Raw genomic sequence first — 18,467 nt, 5'->3', positions numbered from 1 at the left:
TGTTCCTCTTGAGGTGGATCAGAATGAAACCTTCTTTTCATCTCCTTTTGTTTTTTTATTTCTGTGTTCTGGCAACACTCCCCTAGCCTCACATGCTGTCCATCTCCTTCTCCTACATAAACAGCTGAGACACTGGTTCTCTCCTGAACATGCTAGGGCCTTCTGGAGGACTAATGCTTTGAACAGGTTTTCATGAATTTTTTAACATTCACAAGAAGCAAGCAGAACAAATCTCCCATGAGAAAAACTGGAGTATTGATCTGACCATTGCCATTTACCCTTGGCATATCAGCCATGCTGACAAATGCTGACAAATACTATGGCAACAAGTTTATATTTGAGAAAATCTACCAGTGAGTGGTTTTTGGTAGGACAGAAACAGGCCAATCTGGGAAGAAACTGATTTTGTTTTAGGAGGAATGCATTGTGATTAGGAAGGAACCAGAAAGTAGAGGTAACCGTTTAAGCAATGCATGTCATCTTTTCCTTGTCATTTCCAGGCAATGTCTTTGTGCATAAGGAGGCAGTGCCAGTGCCAACACTTAAGACCTCACTCCAGAGCACACAACATAGTGGAATATTCAAGGATGCCGAAAGTGGGGAAAAGCAACAAATCAATATTTTGTTGATGGCTGAAATCATGATATCAGGTAGAGCCTGATGTTTTAGTGCCTTAATGTGAGGTTCTGAACTGGTTTATAAAAAAGAAATAAATCACAGGTTTTAGAAGAAAAAAAGGCTCAATGTGAAGTCATGATCTATGTGAAATCTCATATAACAAGCTGGACCTATGTAACCATGTCAGATAGAGCTGATCTTTTGTTTGTTTATCTCCATGTTCCTTTGTTGTACTGACACTGATAATATTATCTAGGCCTAAAGAACAAATATTTGTGACCTGGAACAACTTGTGTAAAGTCCCTCTCTCCCTTAGACTTGGCAAGTATGTTATGTAGTGAATTCTACACCCTTTCAATGATACTAGATCAAAAATTGCTCTATAGGTTTTTCTTACAGTATTCAGAAATCCCAATATTACTCAGTGCTTGACCATCTAGACAAAGATGGCTGCCCTAGTAAATAGGTTGGCTTATCACCACTGTGGACTATGCTTCAAACTTTCACCCTATATTCTGTTGGTATTTTAGTTCTTTTTTTTTTTTTTTTAATATGCTACCACCTTTGATCCATTCAAATGCATTTAGTGTTTTTTTGGTTTTGTTTCTGTTTATGCTGTAGATCAAGATGACTGCTCTGCTCTAGAATGTGATGTCAATGCAGAGTGTGTTTTGCTGGAAGATGGAGCCGTGTGCCAATGTTTGAAAGGGTTTACCAGGAGGGGCAAATTCTGCTATGGTAATAAAAAAGCATTAATACAGCCTTCTGGAAAACTGTAGAATTATGAGCAGGAAGAAAATATGTCTTTTCTCATATTGGCAGCTGTGCTGCATGAGCTATCACAGAAAGGTCAATGAGATTGCTTATTTTGAAAAGGATGATGAACAGAGAGCATATGAGATGAAATTGCTAATTATCACATGCATTATTTTCCCCTGAGTCATGAATGTTAATCCTATTAATATTAATAAGCAATAAAGGGAATAATAGGAATACAAGAATAACATATTTATTTGTAAAAAAAACCTGTCTAATTATACATGCTCAGGTCTGACCTGGTAGCTGATGTATTATTTAGAATTATGTACTGAGGAATCTCTTAAAAGTTAATATTACTAATGTAATGTTTATATACAAAGGGTGTTCTTTTTTCTTTCTGGCACTAGAAAGTGACTCTTAACAATCAGACAACACATTGCTCAGAGTGGTCTTTAAAATCAGGTTTTGGCCTTGCATAAAATGTCAATGGAAGCACTTTATTCTCTTGCAAAAGCCAAGGCAGGAAGGCATTAGAAACAAAATAAATACCCTTTGGCAAAGCATGAAGACTCACAGGAGTCTCTACACCTTTTTCACTAGCTTGTGTGCTCTTTCTCTCAACACCGTGTTTCTCTGACTAAGGTTTAAGATGATTAGGATGTAAGGCAAGTTTTGAATAGGATCATATCCTCTGAAATGGGCATTTCTTTTGAAGCAAGTGATATTTGTGCAACATGAAGGCTTCTGACTGAAAGTATCCCGTATCTGACTTTCTTAATGTTTTCAGAACATTCTAGTCAAATTTTAGGCCTGTAATAACGACATCAAGCTCTTCAGAAGCACAAATGACAAGTAACAGTATAGTTTGAAAGAAATCCATGACATGGATATTTCTTTTTATTGGTTTACCTAATGTCCTCATGACCAGTGTGTCCCTTCTCCATATGATGTCGATGCAGATGTCGATGAATGTGCTGTAAATATGGACCGCTGTAATCGAAATGTGTCAGGCTGTATCAATACTGAAGGGGGCTACGTCTGCAAGTGTCTGGAGGGATACACTGGAGATGGACTCCATTGCCACGGTAAGGGAATGTGTGCAGGTTGTGGTGTGCTTGAGAGGCAGTGGCAGAACGGATGAGAGACATGTCCAATGATTTGGGCTAGCTCTGCAGCAAGCTGCCAAGTCGTCAAGTGTCCCTAATAAGGACACTTTTCCTCTTTTTGAAAAATATGATAAGGGTATACATGCTAACATTGGACTGTGGGTCTCCCCCTAGACAGTTGGCATTTATCATTTTCTCCTTTCTTGCTTTTCCCTTCCTATTTGAAGTGTGGCAACCGCAGCAGCCGATCAATATGCAAAGCTTCTGATTGTCAATGGGTGTTTCTTCTCATTGTTTGCACTCTTTCTGGTAGCTATAGCAGAAGCGACAGGAAAAAGTGAAGGGGAGGAGGGAAATGGCGGTGAACAAGTACAGGTTTATTGGAAATCATTGCCATGAATCTAAATGAAAGTTGGTATTGAATGTGTCCTACTCATCAAATAATTCCAGGTTAGTTTAATAGGCATAGTTCAGGATGTTGACACTTGTAGTTTGAGTACTTTCAGAGTCATGTTAATAATCAGACGCACTGATTCTTTCTTTCAGCTCTAATGCCAGGTCTTTATTAGGTCTTGATTATGTCTTTTATATTTTTTTAATCCCTTTTAGCAGTAAATATGAAGGAACAAGAAGCCTTCTATTTCCCCCCATATGCAAGCAGCACACAGGTTGTTCAAAGCTTTGCAAGTGTCCTGGCTGCTTCACGCTTGCCTTTTTTTTTCTTTTTTCTTTTTTTCTTTTTTTCTTTTTTTTTTTCTTTTTATCTTTTATAATCTAATTCAAAACCCATTACGTTTGACCCATTTCTTACATAGTGCTTACTGGAACTTGGTTCTTCAACACGGAGAAGGAAAACTAAATCATGAAGAGTGATATTATTAATATGGGCAAGGTGTGGAAAGTATCAGAGACAGAGGGTTGAGGAAGGCATTCTGCTTGTATAGGTCAGATATGCAGAGCTCACATCTTTGGAGGTGTGCTGCATCTGATGCATATGTCCTTGGCCAGCTCTGGCCTCTCGTGATCTGTGATTAGGTGCTCACGTAGATTGGTCTGGCACCTGACAGCACTCTGAAAAAGCAATCCGTTCTCTGCCTCCAGTTGGTAAGGCCAGGATTTGGTCAGATACGTTTTCACAGTGGTTTATAAATGATAAGATCTTGTCATGAGCTAAACAAAACTGAAACTATGAAGTAGATGAGTTGAAATGTGCTATAAAGAGCCAGAAAAACGTATGTAACGGATTCTGTATTTTGGTTTTAGATGCCTGCATACATTTAACAGTATCCAGAAACCTGCCAGTTTATCTAGAAATAGTGCAAGAGGAATCCATGTGGTTTTGTTGAAATCACATTTCTTGGAATATGTTGCAATAGTTTTGTTCTTTTTGGTTTTAAAATGCCTTAGAATTTTCTCCATTGTTTTGGGCCAGATCCTGTTAATATTACTGTAGAAAAAAATCCCAGCGATTTAAGCAAGACTTTCAAACAAAATGAGGTGGTACGTTTGTGTTTTTGTATCCCCAGAGTAAATCTGGTGCACATATTCTGCCGACAGCTCATAAAATAAATCCCAACCCAAACTGTGGTGCATAAACCGTTTTGAAATTCCCAACTCTTACTTTGCTGGGAGTGCCCAGGCAAGCCACAGTACAAGTGCCAACCCAGAGTGGGTGAATGCTTGCCCGGCTGGAGCTGCCTCTGTGGGCTGTGCAGAAGGTGTGGAGGCAGGGTGAGGGCAATCAGTGTGATGTGAGACACAGGTGAGGATTGCTTCGTTTAAGTGTGTGCACAAACTAGATAAACGTGTAGATTTCTGAACCCTTTTGTTCTACATGGACTTTTTGTCTAGGCTGGACCAGGTGGGTCTATCTTTGGCTATCTCAGTGCAAGAATGCCAGCCCATGTACTGGTGTGAGAGTTGGGACGGGAAATGTCAAGAGAAAATATCTAGTGCATGCAAATCTTGTCTTCAATTCTTCTGTACCCCTTATGTTTTGTGAGAAAGCTTTTCCTTCCTTTTTTTCTGGTGGAGCACTTCAGCAGTGTAGCATGTGCTGAGAGCCTGGGGAGGGTGCAATTACTTGACTTAAAAAGCATGCTGGTTGCTTTCCACTTTCTAGCAAGGGAAGCCTGCAGATGGATTCTCTGTTATGTTTGTCCCACTGTTCAGAGACCATAATGCTGCTACTGCTGCCCCTTTTAGCTGATGCTCTGAGGCATTTCATTCTTCTAACTGCAGATTGTTTGGATGACAGATATTGATGAATGCAAGATGGGGTCCCACGTCTGTGAAGAGAACAAAGCCTGCATAAATACAGAAGGAGGCTACACTTGCTCTTGCACTGGTGATGTTTCTGGAACTGGCATCAGCTGTGGTGGGTAAATGGAGTGAGCAATTAAAACAGAGACACCCTTAACTAGGAACTATGCTCTCAGTTTCCTATATAGTAAAATTAAGGAAAAGGCTGAGTGGTGAGATACTGGAAAGCTTGTGAATCGATTTAGCACTGCTTTAGGAGGCTGTTTTGCAGAAGCTGTTTCGCGATGAATTAAGGACACTAAATCTGAGTTTTATTTGGAACTGTCTATGTCAGGTTCAACTCTAATTTATACTGTGTGAATTTAATGATGTGCTTCTCTAATGCTCTTTGTAAACCAGAACAGAAGTGCTTCTCAGAGAACAGCCCATTTTTTGAGTTGATTTTAGGCTGTTCAAAAGCTCAATTCCTTTTTCCCCTCTGCAGAGGATAGTACAAAGCCTGTGCGTAATTTAAGTCCTATTTCATATTTCAGAATAAGATGGCTTTTCAGATGCAGAAAACTGCCTAAGTGATTAATTTTTCAGAGGAGCTCTGAAACTCTCCACAAAATCTGGTTACCAGTTTATCAAAGGGGGCTGGTGCAGCTTTCAGCACTGGTGAATATCTACCACCATTTCAGTGCCTCAGTACAACAACCACGTTCTCTGAAAATGGGTAGCTGAGGGCCTCATATGTTTCTGCATCAGCCCTTCTCACAGAGATGAATTTTATCCTGTATCAGTTGACTATCCAATGGCAGAAGGATACTGTGTGATTGCCACAAATCTGTTCCTGCAGAAAATAGAATGGAACTATGGTTTTATAACTATGGTTTTATATATATACATACATACATATATATAGCCTTGCCCAAATTCCCTGCTCCCCCGACCACCACTTTTCAGCTATTTAAGTTTTCAGTAGTTTCAAGTGTCACCATAGAAATGATGATTTTAAGAGACACATGAGTTATAAGCCATCTTCTGCTAAAACCACTTTTTCCTTTCCATCTAGGTATTTTGTCTTGACATGTGCCTGCAAATGAAATGTTAAAAATCCAATGTCTTTGAAGGTGAAGTTGCAGTAAAAATGGTGTGAGACAGAACAGATGACATAAGTGTGTGAGAGCACTTGGGTGTACCTCTGTAAAGCCTTAATGCTATAAACTCTTTGCCTTGTTGGGTTCTGACCTATGGATACTTGACTGCATGAAAGTAGGCAAGAAAGTTCTCCTTTTCTTTGAGAATATGGCTGTACTACAGGTCATGCTGTGCAGAGGTAGAAGAGCTGCCTTATCTACTTGACAAACTACGAAACGTTTTTAAGAAATGGGGTCCAAAAAGTTCTGTGCTTCCCTAATTATGCTGCTCTCTGTACCTGGGCTAGCTTGTTTAAAGCCAACTCAAAAATAAGACCTGCAGTCATCCACAGATACAGTCAACAGGATCGCTGCAGAGTAGAAATAATCTGTATAAGCACAATAAGCTTCCTGTGAAAGCTTTTTCAGGCCCAGATTCAAGTGCATGAAATGCAATCGTCCTTCACCTCACATCTGGCTCTGGTACTGTATTCATGATGGAGATTTATCATAGCATAAAGCTGCCTAAGTTGCAGAAATCCTTTTAAAATAGCTACTAGGCAGCCAATGGAGTTTTAATTAAAAGATCTGTACTCTAGCATCTAAATAAAACACAGCCAACCTCTATGGGTGTTTTATTGCATATCTAGAATGTTATATGCACTGCCAGTCATGAGCTGTTGTTTCAAGATCTAAGCATAATAGATAGGAACAAAGTACTAGATATCAGATACACAAACCAACAGTCCTCCTCCATAAGAATCAAACCAATTTACTATTTTGATCTAAGGGTGCAAGTGCCTAAATTAAATATGGTTTTGGTAAGTGACCATAGCAAAATAAGTAAATAAGCAAATAGCAGTTCATTGGCTGAAATTAGAGACTCTTTCTTATATTTCTGACTTGAAGTTCTCAAACGCTTTTATATGATTATACTGTCAGTGAAGCCAAAATTATGAAATATACTTGTGAAATTCTGTGTTTCAGAATCTACTGCATCTCCTACTACTGTCAACAATGAAGACTCTACGTACTCTGTGCAAGGTGACTTTGTAGGTTGCCCGGCTTCATATGACTCATACTGCCTTCATGGAGGAGTGTGCAATTACGTTCCTGATCTACAAGATTATGCCTGCAAGTGAGTATAAAATTTTATATTGTCCGTGCTGATGAATGGTCTCTCCTTTATACATCCTGCAGACTTGCACCTCTCTGTTGGCCTTGCTGTTCATTTACGGTGTTCATGTGTTCTGGCATGTGTTGAGATGGAAGAGAACACCTCTGTCCTGCCCTCTTTCATTGGGGTTGGTTTTTTTTTTTTTTTTTGATCCATGATAGGTCTATACTAAGAATCAAACAAAACACACATATGCTTCAGTATTGGAAGTTGGAAGCCTTTTAACAACTTGAAGACCAGCCAGGTTTAGTTATGTTCTGTGTGGGACATGCATGACATCCTCATACTGGCTAGGCGAGCAGACAGTAAGGAGGATTGAACCCTGGCTGAATGGCAGAGCTCAGAGGGTCATGATCAGCGGCACAGACTCTAGTTAGAGACCCGCAGCTAGCAGTGTCCCAAAAGGGTCAGTGCTGGGTCCACTATTGCTCAATTTATCCTATAATGAGTGCTTGAGCAGGTGGCTTGGACCCCAGATTTCCCTTCCAATCTCAACCAGTCTGTGATTCTGCATTGAACGATCTGATTTTTCACATTGTACACTAGATGGCAGCGTTCATACATGCAGGCTGAAACACAGCGTGACAAAAACACCACGACAAAGTCACAGGAAAATGTTATTTAGGAAAAAAAAAAAACCACATATACTTCATTGTGATATTGCATCAAAAACATAAGCGTTTTTCAGCTTTTCTGCCTTTATATGTTGCAGTTTGTGGCAGAACAAGACCTTGTGCCTGGTTTGATACGGAATGCTGATATATCATTTTCAAGTCATCAGGCAAAAGCTACTTAGGTCAAATACTGCTTTCTTTGCTCTTTTGACTAGTTTTGATTAAAACTAGCCCTATAATATTGTGGGATGGATTTGAACGTACATAACTGAGATTTTTAAGAACTGAAAGTATTTCCATCACTTCTTTATGTTTACCTTTTGTGTGTGTCTAAACTTGGAGAGTAAAATGGATTGTGATTCTTTGTGATGTATTTGTTGCTTTCTAGTCATTGTAATTTATAGGTTTCATGTCCTAGTAAGGCATTTCTCTGGGTATTGTTTTTCTGAGTTTCACAATGGTAAAAGCAAACCAACTAAAAACCTATGGAAGATGCTTGTAATAAAACTGATTTGTGAAGATATTTATAATCATATGAGGTTTTTTAGCATCTTCTTCTCTTTCTTCTTTTATTTTGAAGTAAGTATTCACAATAAAATTTGGTTCCCTTGAGCAAATCACTAAGAAAAAGCTTGTAAGTCTCATACTGCCTAGTTTTAAAAAGGGAGCTTGCTGTTGGAAACTGCTAAATAGAAAACCGTAGGGAAACACTGCAAAAAAAAAAAAAAAAAAAAAAAAGCAGTAGAATTTAAGAAAATATTTTCTAGATTTCAAACACTGTTATCAGGAAATTATAATCCTACTGTATAATTGTATACAAAAATTCAATAGCTTTACATTTTATATATATATACACATATGTATATGCGTGTGTGTATATATATATATACACATATATATATATATAATGGAAACCTGTAGGTTTTGACAGTCATCCTTTCAATGTCTTTTTGTTTTCATCCCTGTAAATTGAACAATATGCTTCCATAGGATAGCTGATGATAAATCAATAGAAAAGGTGATTGAAGTAATGGATTTGTTCTCTTCCCTCACCCTCATCGGTTACAATGTGTGCTCACTTTCTTCTGGCAGCTGCGTGACAGGCTACGTAGGGGAGCGCTGTCAGTTCAGCGATTTGGAGTGGTGGGAGCAGCAGAATGCCGAGCAAGTGAAGATACGGAACATAACCATTGCAGTCTGTGTAGCAGCTGTGCTCTCTCTGCTCCTGCTGGGATCCCTGACTGCCTACTGCTACAGGTAGTGCTTCCAAATACACGGTTCAAACACAAGACCCGGGGCAGAGGTGCTGCTGCATTTCACAGATGGCTAAGAGTGAAAAAAAAAAATGCAGCTTTTTAGCTGGTGGAAGTCACCATAACATCATTTTTGTGGATGTGATGGTGTTTTTGTTTGTTTGGTCTATTTGTTTTGCTTTTCAGCAATTGAATCTATAATTCGTAAAGTTCTGTCATGTTCCTGTCCACAGGACTCGCTTTGACATTAGTGAGAGTGACATGTGTCCAGGCAGAAGAAGAATAGGGGTGATCAGGTTTGAAGAGGAACCATAATTTACACTGATGAGACAGTTCAGGGATGTGCCTTTTATTTCTTCTTCAGCTTTCCTTAAGAGCTCTAGATGTCTGAAGCAGTTGTAGTAGGACTTAACCTACTCTAAACAGAACTTACCACTTCTGTTTTTTTATTCTGTGTGGAACTGCATCCGAATCTTCCTTTGTCATTGGAAAATACAATGTGTTACCCTTTCAAAAGCAGACTTGTGTGGTAGTACTGCAGCAATTAATGTGAAAGCAGCTTTCTTGGCAGTAGAAAGAGTAAGATTAGGGATGTTAAGTGGAGGGCACAGCTCCCTGGTATTTTCCGTGGCTATAATGGAAATTCTGCAGGTTTGGGATTCGCTTCATGGCAAAAACAGATCCCAGTAGTCACTATTTAAGAACACAGTTCGATGTGAAATTAAATGTTGATGTCCCTTGCCCTGGAAAGTATTCAGCATTTAATAAGCTACAGTCTTTTGGAAATGACCTTGACAGGCAACTCTTCTCAGAGGCTCTTGTTTAAATGCATGTTTATCTTTAAAAGCAAACAAACAAAAAGCCAGGGAGCAAGCTAGTTGCCAGAGTCTCCTGCTTCATGCTTACCTGTCTTCCATATGTTTGTTTCTGGCATAGGTTAATTTTAAAACTAGAATCTGCTGCACACACACAAAAAAGAGTCACAAAAAAGGTTAGCTATGGAAGTTAGTATTTGCATTTTTATTTAATGATTCGTAGTATATTTAGTCAATACAAGTAAGTAGGCTGCCACATTTATTATTTTCTATTAACTGTTTGTAGAACTCTGGATTAAACTAAATGTAGGCTGGTATGTTCTCATGACCTACGACTGAGAAGCCAATCAGTGGAATGGCACATGAAGAATAGATAAATCTTGGGGTTCTTAGATTTGTCATATACGTCATGCAAACATTCATGAAAAATAGCAAAAACATTGTTGGGGTTAAGGTGTGAAAACACTCTTTACTTCCTCTCTCTCTTTTGACATTTCTTCTTGGTTTGCTTTTTTCTTAACAACTTATTTTGATCAATAGAACTATTTACCTCAAAACAAGTTTTCAATTACATGCTTGACTAAGTTTGTGCTGAAGCTACTGCTAGCCTAACTAGATCAAAATGAAGCCACTGAACTCAAATCCCTATTTAACTGAAGTCTGGAAACCAATATTTGGATTGAAGTTGCTATACTGCTTTTTCTCATAATTTGCTGTGTTTTGAAACGTGTTGATTAAGTGTCTAATAGTCCTGTTTTCCCCTGTAAGATTCAGGCTCATATCTCCTTTTAATTGGAGGAAACAAAGTAGATGATCTGCACTTGCCAATTTGAAAAATGTATGAAGTGGAGGCCAAGAATACCAAAGCACTGTGTGGTCCAGTGAGTTCAGCCTGTAGAGCAGAATTGTGATACTCATAGTTTTACGTTTACATAGTCTGAATGTTCTGTAGCACTCTCTGAACTGCCAGTCTTTCTTGGGAAGCAAAGAAGCATTCATTTATTTTCCATCGAAATAAAACTGAATTATGAATTTGACACAGCCCTTCAGAAATTGGCCATGGGCATGCAAAGCTCAGCAGCAGAGCAGCATTTAGGATTGAGGAATTCTTGCCGCCTTGCCTGTGCTCAGTCAGCTAGATTTCAGGGCATCTCTTGCTTGTGCTCAGAATCATGCGTGAAGATTGCCAGGCCCGCCAAGTCCATCTGACGTGAGTTCTTGTGCATGCGTTAAAGCAAGCTGTGGAATTAAAGTGATCTTCTTGAGCAGAGCATCCCTTTGAGGACAGGGCCTGAGAGTGCTGTGCAATGAATTTTCAAACCATTGAGTCCCCTATTCAAGTTATACCATCAATGTGAGCTGCAGTACAGAACGAGCACATCCCTCTGAGGACTGAAGTGTCAACAGCAGTCTTGCCACAGTGTTGGAAAAATAAGATTGGACTAGTTTACCATATTTACCATGCCCCCAGAACCAACACATAGTGCTAAGGGCCCTGTGTACCTCACTTCATATGAGCAGTCTCACTCTTATCCTCCACTGTGGACAGCTCTGTTTTCTTTGGGGTAGAGGAGGAGTAGATGAACACACAGCAGCATGTCACAAAGAATACAGGGGCAAAATCCGTAGTGGGGACAGGACTCTGTCATCTTTAGCAGAAATCACATCTGGCCTGTGTTGAATTTTCATGGTAATAATGGCATGGTGCACATTTTCAGTTATGTCAATGCAGTATTGAAATAAAGGGGAAATTATTATATTCTTTGATATGTGCCTATTAAATTTCATTCTAAATAGTCAAGAAAAAGAAAGGTAGAATAAGCTACCTTCATTATAGGTGACATCTAAGGGAATTAAAATTTTGTGTAATATTCAGTAAGGATGCACTGATTTGGGTCTCGAGTACTATAAATGACCTCTCATTATGAATGTGTTTTCTCTGTTGGTGCCTATATTGGCTTTTAATGTTACTTTATAAGTGGTCATTGTTTAACTGCAAAAATAACAATTTTTGAATTTTTGGAACTAGCCAGTTGGATCTGACTATTTATATCCTTTTTTTCACTTCCAATGTATAGGCACTTCTTTTTTTTTTTTTTTTTTTTTTTTTTTTCCTTTTTTGCTTGGACTAATTCTGTTCGTCATTCTTTTCTTCAAAGAAATATCTTAGTTCCAGGAGTTTTGAGAACTTCAGTTTAATTATTTCATAGTATTCTCTGAAGCTGATGTTTTCATTAAATAATACAGATAAAGGCAGAAATTACTTTCATCACTGTAATTCATCAAGTATGTTCAAAAGTACATTCAGATTTTTCCCAGCTGCATCCACAAACATCATCCACTGTATGTGTTTAAACCTAAATCTTAATAAAAGGAATGTATTATAAATAGAATAACATAGTTTTAACTTCTCCTCTCTGCTTATGAGGTTTGTTGCTTCTAATGTGCCATCTCTAAAGAGTCATTCATTAGAAAAATGTTTGTTGACTTCTTAATGAATTTTATTTCTAGTCAGTCTAATAATTACTTTAACCCCTGTGCCATAACTAACATAACGCACCCCTTCAAAATGAACAAAAGAAAACCAAAAGTTTATATCTTCTGTAAATAAATAGAGAATGAAGTGTGAAAAGAAGCAGCATCTGTTCCTCCCAAAGGGAAATAATTTGTTTCAGCTTTTGCTCTGTTGCAGAAATAAAAACTTTTATAAGAAGAATCTCTATGCAGAAGCGATAAGAGATGGCAGCAGCCGCGCTGACAGTGAGAACGTGACACCTACTTGCAACAAGCCTCGGGTAACTATATTAATTTGAAGTGGAGAGGGAAGTAGGAAGGATCAAAGAGCATTAGGGATCCACTTGAGATTATCCATGAAATAATTCACATCTTAAATATATTAAATAACTGCTAGAGTCATCAAGTGCTTTGCTGTGAACCCTAGTTCATCTTACCTCATTGTTATCCCTTCAAGTTCACGGCTGCCTGGATGTATTGCAACTATTAGCCAGTGTTATTGTTAGCTTTGAACACAACAGTTGGGGAACTGTGCTCTAAATTAAGGAAATGGCAATGTGATGACATGGCATATCACAGAGTTATTTTCACAGGAAAGTATGCCCTCCCTATAAAAGGCTTCTTGGAAGCCAAGTGCTTCATGTGCTACATGAGATGTTGAACTTTATCTGAGGGGTTGATGCAATTAAATGCCTTTGTATTAGAGGCTGCCTCGTGAAGAAAAAGAACTAGGATGTTATCTGGCAGTTTGGGAGGGTATATAAAATATTGATTTAGCACTGGTTGGCATAGCTAAAAGCACCATCATGGTCTAGTTACACTGGCCTGTTTCTATTGGGTTTTTATGTTATGAGAATTTGTCTCCATAAGATATATTCTAGAAATCTGATTTTCACCAAGTCGTTGCTAAGTCACAACAACTTGAAGTTGGCAAAAATGACATAATTGGTATATGTAGCTATTTCTACACCTAGTCTGAGCTTCCTATGTGGTGCAACACAGACCAAGATCTTGTATGCACAAATGCACATACATGCCATACAGCTCTGAATAAGCTGTTGTGATATAGGCAGCATTACACTTGTGGGTAACATCACATTAGCTAAGTAGCATGTGCTCTTTAGAATAAGCACAATTATGTCAGTGTAAAAGACTGTTGAGGGAATTTATACACATAAAGCTTTGAAGATAAGCTGTAGTGATGCATGTATCTTTCTCCTCAGGTGACTATACAAATATTTTTCTAATATTAGTTTTACTTTAAGGAAATATAGATGTAGATACTGTAGCTGGAAAGATATAAAAACTGTGTAGAGTGCTCATGTTTATAAGATAATTTGGCTGTATATATTTCCTTTTGTGAAGTGGATATATTAGCTTTCAATCTCTGTTTTACTCGTCACCCCCAAAGTTTGATATTTATGTTACTTTCCCAGGTCTTTGAGTCCAGAAAGAGACTTTGTATCTATTGGGGGGGGATGTTTGAGGGGTTGAATACCATGTAACATCTAAATTTAGAATCTGAGGATTTTTAATCATCCCAAAGAATGCCTTGCAAGTGTTTTCGATGGGCTGGTTTCGTAACCTTGAAGATTCTGGTAAAGGTGCTATTGTTGTACATATCATTAGGAATACTGAGGAAGTAGTTGAAATAGGGACTGATAGTGTGTATGCAGTGACAACGAGTTCATGAAATTTGCTCCTTTCTCAGCTTGCAGAACTACAGCTCTTCCATGAGGCTGAGGTAGGGGAGTCCAAAGACTCTTTCTTGCTCCTGTGCACCTTGGCTGACATAGAAGGCAAAGGGCTTTTACCTTATCACATACATCAAATCCTAGATATCATAATACTGGAACAACACCTGCAAAGTGGCCAAGTGTCATTCATCTTTCCCTTTTTTTCTGCCAAGTGAGGCAACATTTAGGCTAGCATATTTTTCACATTTTTGTTAGATATCCGTAACTCAGGCTCAGTTTATCCCAGCAGTATGGAAGCCCTGGTAGGCTTGTTCATGTGCCTAGATTTTGATACTCTTCTGAGACTAATCATCCAGCCAGTGTTGCTCTGTTTTGTGCAATCAAAGACATTAAGCAGAACTGTGTGTAGCTGGATCTCCTCTGGACGGGAGCCATCACATGTGTGCTCACAGCTGCCAGCCTACAGATTTTATGCAAATGAACTCATGCCTAAATATTCACATCTGCTCACATCTGCTTAACCTATTCACAGATGTAATCACAGATACCAGTGCTCCTCCTAGATCACTGAATGGGTCAGTGCTTTCGTTTGAACATCTCTCTTGCAAACCACAAGATCAAGCACTTCGTTGATATCCCAGGACTACATACTTTCTGAAAAAAGAGCAGCACTGTCACCAGCTCTAATATTTAATTATCTCCAAGAGACAAGTCATCCCAAAATGATGATCTTTCCCCCAGACTTTGTCCCTTTTAGTCTACCTCTTGGATTTTAGAAAGCTGGTTCACTCTGTATTAATTTGGTCTCTCCGTATTTTGTGTGTATTGGATTTATTTTGTAGTTTGCAGTTGTCATGGAGTGTAACAGCTCTCTGGAGACTGATGTGGTTGACCCATCTGAGTTTCAAACTGCAGATATTCATCCTGTTTGTTCTTCGCAATATGGTGAGTTAAGATTTCCTTCAGTTTTGTGGAACAGTTTTGCTTGGATTATGCAAAAGCTGTAGGCATAGTTCATGTTTTGCACGAGTGTTAGACCAATACTAAAAAGGTGAGGTGGGAAGGGTGTCATTACAATTCAGATACATGACCAGGTTAGGGTGATGAATGTAAACCAGTCAGGGATGTAAAACATTTTCACCAGTGTGTTTCTCATTTTTTCTTTTTGAAAGACAGGAGCTCTTGCATACCTATAAAACGTATCCACCTCTTGGCAGTGGTTCTCAAAGAAGCTATGGGTGAGAGCCGCCAGGCAGTATGGCAGCCAGTGCTGCTGCAATAGCAATGAGTTGTGTTCCTGGAAAGGAAACCACTGGGCTTTTAGTGGGGCTCCTGGTAGTTTTGCACCAAGAAAACACAATATTCTGAACTCTAAAGTCTGCTCTTTTATTTCGTTAAATCTGTATTACTGTTCTGAATTTTTATGTGACAGAATTTCTATCCCTGTCACCTTGTATTTCTCAATTGAAGCAAATGACATTTTCCGTCACGTTAGAGACTAGAAAGCTGCATGCAGTTTATTGCCTAATGTCCATTCACCTTTATTGGGCGTGTTATTCTTCCATATCTAAGAGTAGCCATTCCGAACGCAGAAGCTATCCAAGATGTTTTGCTGTGGTGCTATAATCTGAAGAAGAATCAGATGCCATGGTGAATCTGTATGCCCACAGTAACCTTATCAGACCTCTCAAATCCATCCTTACTGCATCGCTTCTCCCCTTTGTATGAGCAGGAGGAGTGGCTGGTAGAGGAAGACACAGAAACAAGAATTATGTTCTTGGCCTGTGCCCTGTACAGCAGAAGCAGTGTTTAAACTGCTGTAAAGAGACCGTTCAGTCCTTGGTTGTGCAGATTACTCATCAGAAATTATGCTACAACAGTACTTTCGGACTCCTAAGGAAACAGAGGCCTTTTGTGATAGTAATAATGTCAAATTTTGGCATCTATATAGACAATGTTTTATTTTTTTATATTATGTATATAGTATATATAATATATATATATAATTATTATATATATATATATATTTATATAACTTTTTAAGGTATGCTTCATAGCAAGTGAGTTATGTCCATCATACTGACAGGGAATATACATCTTTGCAAAGATGTGCCTTGGCAGTCCTTAATGCAGGCAGGATGAGTGGCAGTCGTGGTGTGAGGAGTCCAAATCTCCCCAGAAATCTTTTGCAGTGTAACAGCAGCTGCAGGTATGCCTTAAGTGTTAGATGAGCTGACTGACTCCGTGGGGAATGTTTGATGCTTAGATGCAGATGAGATGAGTAAAGAGGTTGTTCCCTGCCAGCCACCCCTGCTGCTAGGACAGCAGTGACCACTGGAGCGCACAAGAGGTTTCCAAGCCTGCAGGCTACCAGTTGGACCGGCCTGAATTTTAGAAAATGCTGTCTTATAGGTAGCAACTGAGTCTACCTATAAGGTGAGGTGGTCAGAACGGAGAGAGAAAGGCTGATATCCATAACAATTTTTCTTATTTACCATATTTACCTTCACACCACCAAAATTACCAGAGAACTCAAGGTTTGCAATAGTTATTTAGAAATTACAAGTATTTGAGAATTTTTGAGTAGTCAGGCATCCTGTAAGATTTTCAGAATTGCCTATCTTGTTTAGGCACCTTGGATAAGTCTTGGGAACACAATTTATTCAACAGTAGAAAACATGCCTCGGTTTACATGGTTTGGCTAATACAGACAATGTGTGTTGTCCAGTGAAGGATGCCTAATGTTTCCCATTAGAAGGCTCTGCATTTATAGATTTAGGAGCTATAGCAAATTGAACTGAAATTTTCCATCACAGGTGTTGGAATTTTTTTTTCCATATTTTAAAATTTTAGGAGAATCAGTTCAACCATTTTAGAGAACAAGACTGGTAAATAATATGATATTTTTACAAATATGTTAAAGAAAGGTCTCATACCATTATCAGTGAATAATTTTAAGGCTATGGATTAGGGGCTCTGATTTTGCCAGATAGGTGATTGTCTTGTCACAGACATTACTTTTCTTGCCCTTATATGTGAAAAATAAAAAAGCTAAATATTCTTACAAGTCATTTCTTAAAATCTGAAGCAAGTTCTCAAGTTTGCCTCTTTTTGTGTCCTTTGACATGAGTTGTTATAATTTTCGGTATCTATAGCTTCTCTTTCTCTCATAGCTTTTCTCTCTCAAAGCTACCATTAGCTTTCTTCACGCTTTGTTGTTGTGAAGATCCTCAGACGGCTAAAAATAATTATTTAGTGGATAAATATTAATAAATAGTTATGTTATAAATTAATAAACAACTATTAAATAAAAATAAATAGTAAACTAGTCGTTATTATTAAATAAAAATATTGTTTATTTTCTTCAGTAGAAGAACAGCATGTAACATATGACACAGCAGAAGAGACTTTGGCAGAAGAGAAAAGACAACAAGGCTGCCGACAAGAGGTTTCTGGTGGTAAGAAATCACTTCAGCCCGGGGTGGCTGAGAAGAGCCCTCACGGGGATCCCTGGAGTGTCCGTTATAACCCTCTTCTGGAAAGGGAATCATGCGAACTTGCCCCTGCCAGTCTGCTGATGCAGCCAGACTAGCAATAGTCTGGGTTGAGTTGAAAAAAGGCAGCATGAAATCAGCAGAAAATGGGAATTTGTGAAACACTGAAACAATCTATGTTTTTTTCTTTAAGCTGTGCATTAGAAAAAACAAATCAACACAGAACAAAGAAATCCTTGACGCTCTTTCCCTGCCATCTCTGTTTGGAAAGAATTACCGTGATCAATGTATTAGCAATAAATACTCTATAGTTATCACTTTAAGAGTTAACACTGCTAAGTTCATTAACTGGCAGCTAAAGGACATTAAGGGAAAACAGAGTGATGGGTGATTTGTTAGAGACAAATACTTTCTAAATTAGTGGTGTTCTTTAGACATTATGCGCACAGAATCCAGAAAATGGACAACAAGGACAACTGCAGAGAAACTGGAATCAAAGAGGACACAGGAAAATGAGATGAATTGATTCCCTTTATTAAAATTTTATTCATGGACACTATAAGCCCCTTTCCAGCACTGCTGTCATACCAGTGAAACTTCTTGAACTTCACCAGTCTTATATCTTCTTCTGCAAGAAAGCTCTAAATTTCTCAGTTTTGCTGAACTGTAGGATTGTTTGTGAGTATATAATATTGATGATGGTCAAATCTCTGAACTGAGATGTAGCATCTGAGGAAAACGTGATCCTTGCATTGATTTTTCCAGTGTAGAGTTTTGAGATTCCTTCATACCACTGTGTGACTACTTCTCAGTTGAGGCAATAAGCTAGAGTTTGCTTTCAGTTCTGCTAATAAACACAAACAAACAAACAAAAAACTCTAATTTTCAAATGACTTCCACAAAAAAGTGATTTGTGCTGCCCCCTAAAATCCTTCGGATCAACTGGAAAATAAACATCAGTTTTTCCTGTAGCTGACAGTCTAACAGCTATGACTCCCTTGTAGTTACTTACTAAGAAGAACTAACATGTTTATTTTTAG

The 18,467-nt window shown here is 38.5% G+C and overlaps 1 protein-coding gene across 1 annotated transcript in view; it reads left to right on the top strand.

Moving 5' to 3' along the window:
- Positions 1-17,701, top strand: part of EGF (epidermal growth factor) — a 50,546-nt gene extending 32,845 nt beyond the window's left edge. Inside the window, exons 17-25 of the mRNA XM_088523991.1 lie at positions 501-650; positions 1,240-1,356; positions 2,337-2,462; positions 4,741-4,860; positions 6,851-7,001; positions 8,747-8,911; positions 12,415-12,517; positions 14,776-14,878; positions 17,305-17,701. Coding sequence (XP_088380117.1) covers positions 501-650; positions 1,240-1,356; positions 2,337-2,462; positions 4,741-4,860; positions 6,851-7,001; positions 8,747-8,911; positions 12,415-12,517; positions 14,776-14,878; positions 17,305-17,525 — 1,256 coding nt within the window. The 3' untranslated portion in view covers positions 17,526-17,701. The remainder of the gene's footprint in view (positions 1-500; positions 651-1,239; positions 1,357-2,336; positions 2,463-4,740; positions 4,861-6,850; positions 7,002-8,746; positions 8,912-12,414; positions 12,518-14,775; positions 14,879-17,304) is intronic.
- The last annotated feature ends 766 nt before the right edge of the window (positions 17,702-18,467 follow it).

This window comes from Tinamus guttatus, unplaced genomic scaffold (genome assembly GCF_059628265.1).
Source record: "Tinamus guttatus ecotype Peru unplaced genomic scaffold, ASM5962826v1 Tinamus_guttatus_pri_ptg000202l, whole genome shotgun sequence".
NCBI classification, from domain to species: domain Eukaryota; kingdom Metazoa; phylum Chordata; class Aves; order Tinamiformes; family Tinamidae; genus Tinamus; species Tinamus guttatus.
The sequence above is the reverse complement of the archived record's forward strand: the minus strand, read 5'-3'. Positions and strand labels throughout refer to the sequence as shown.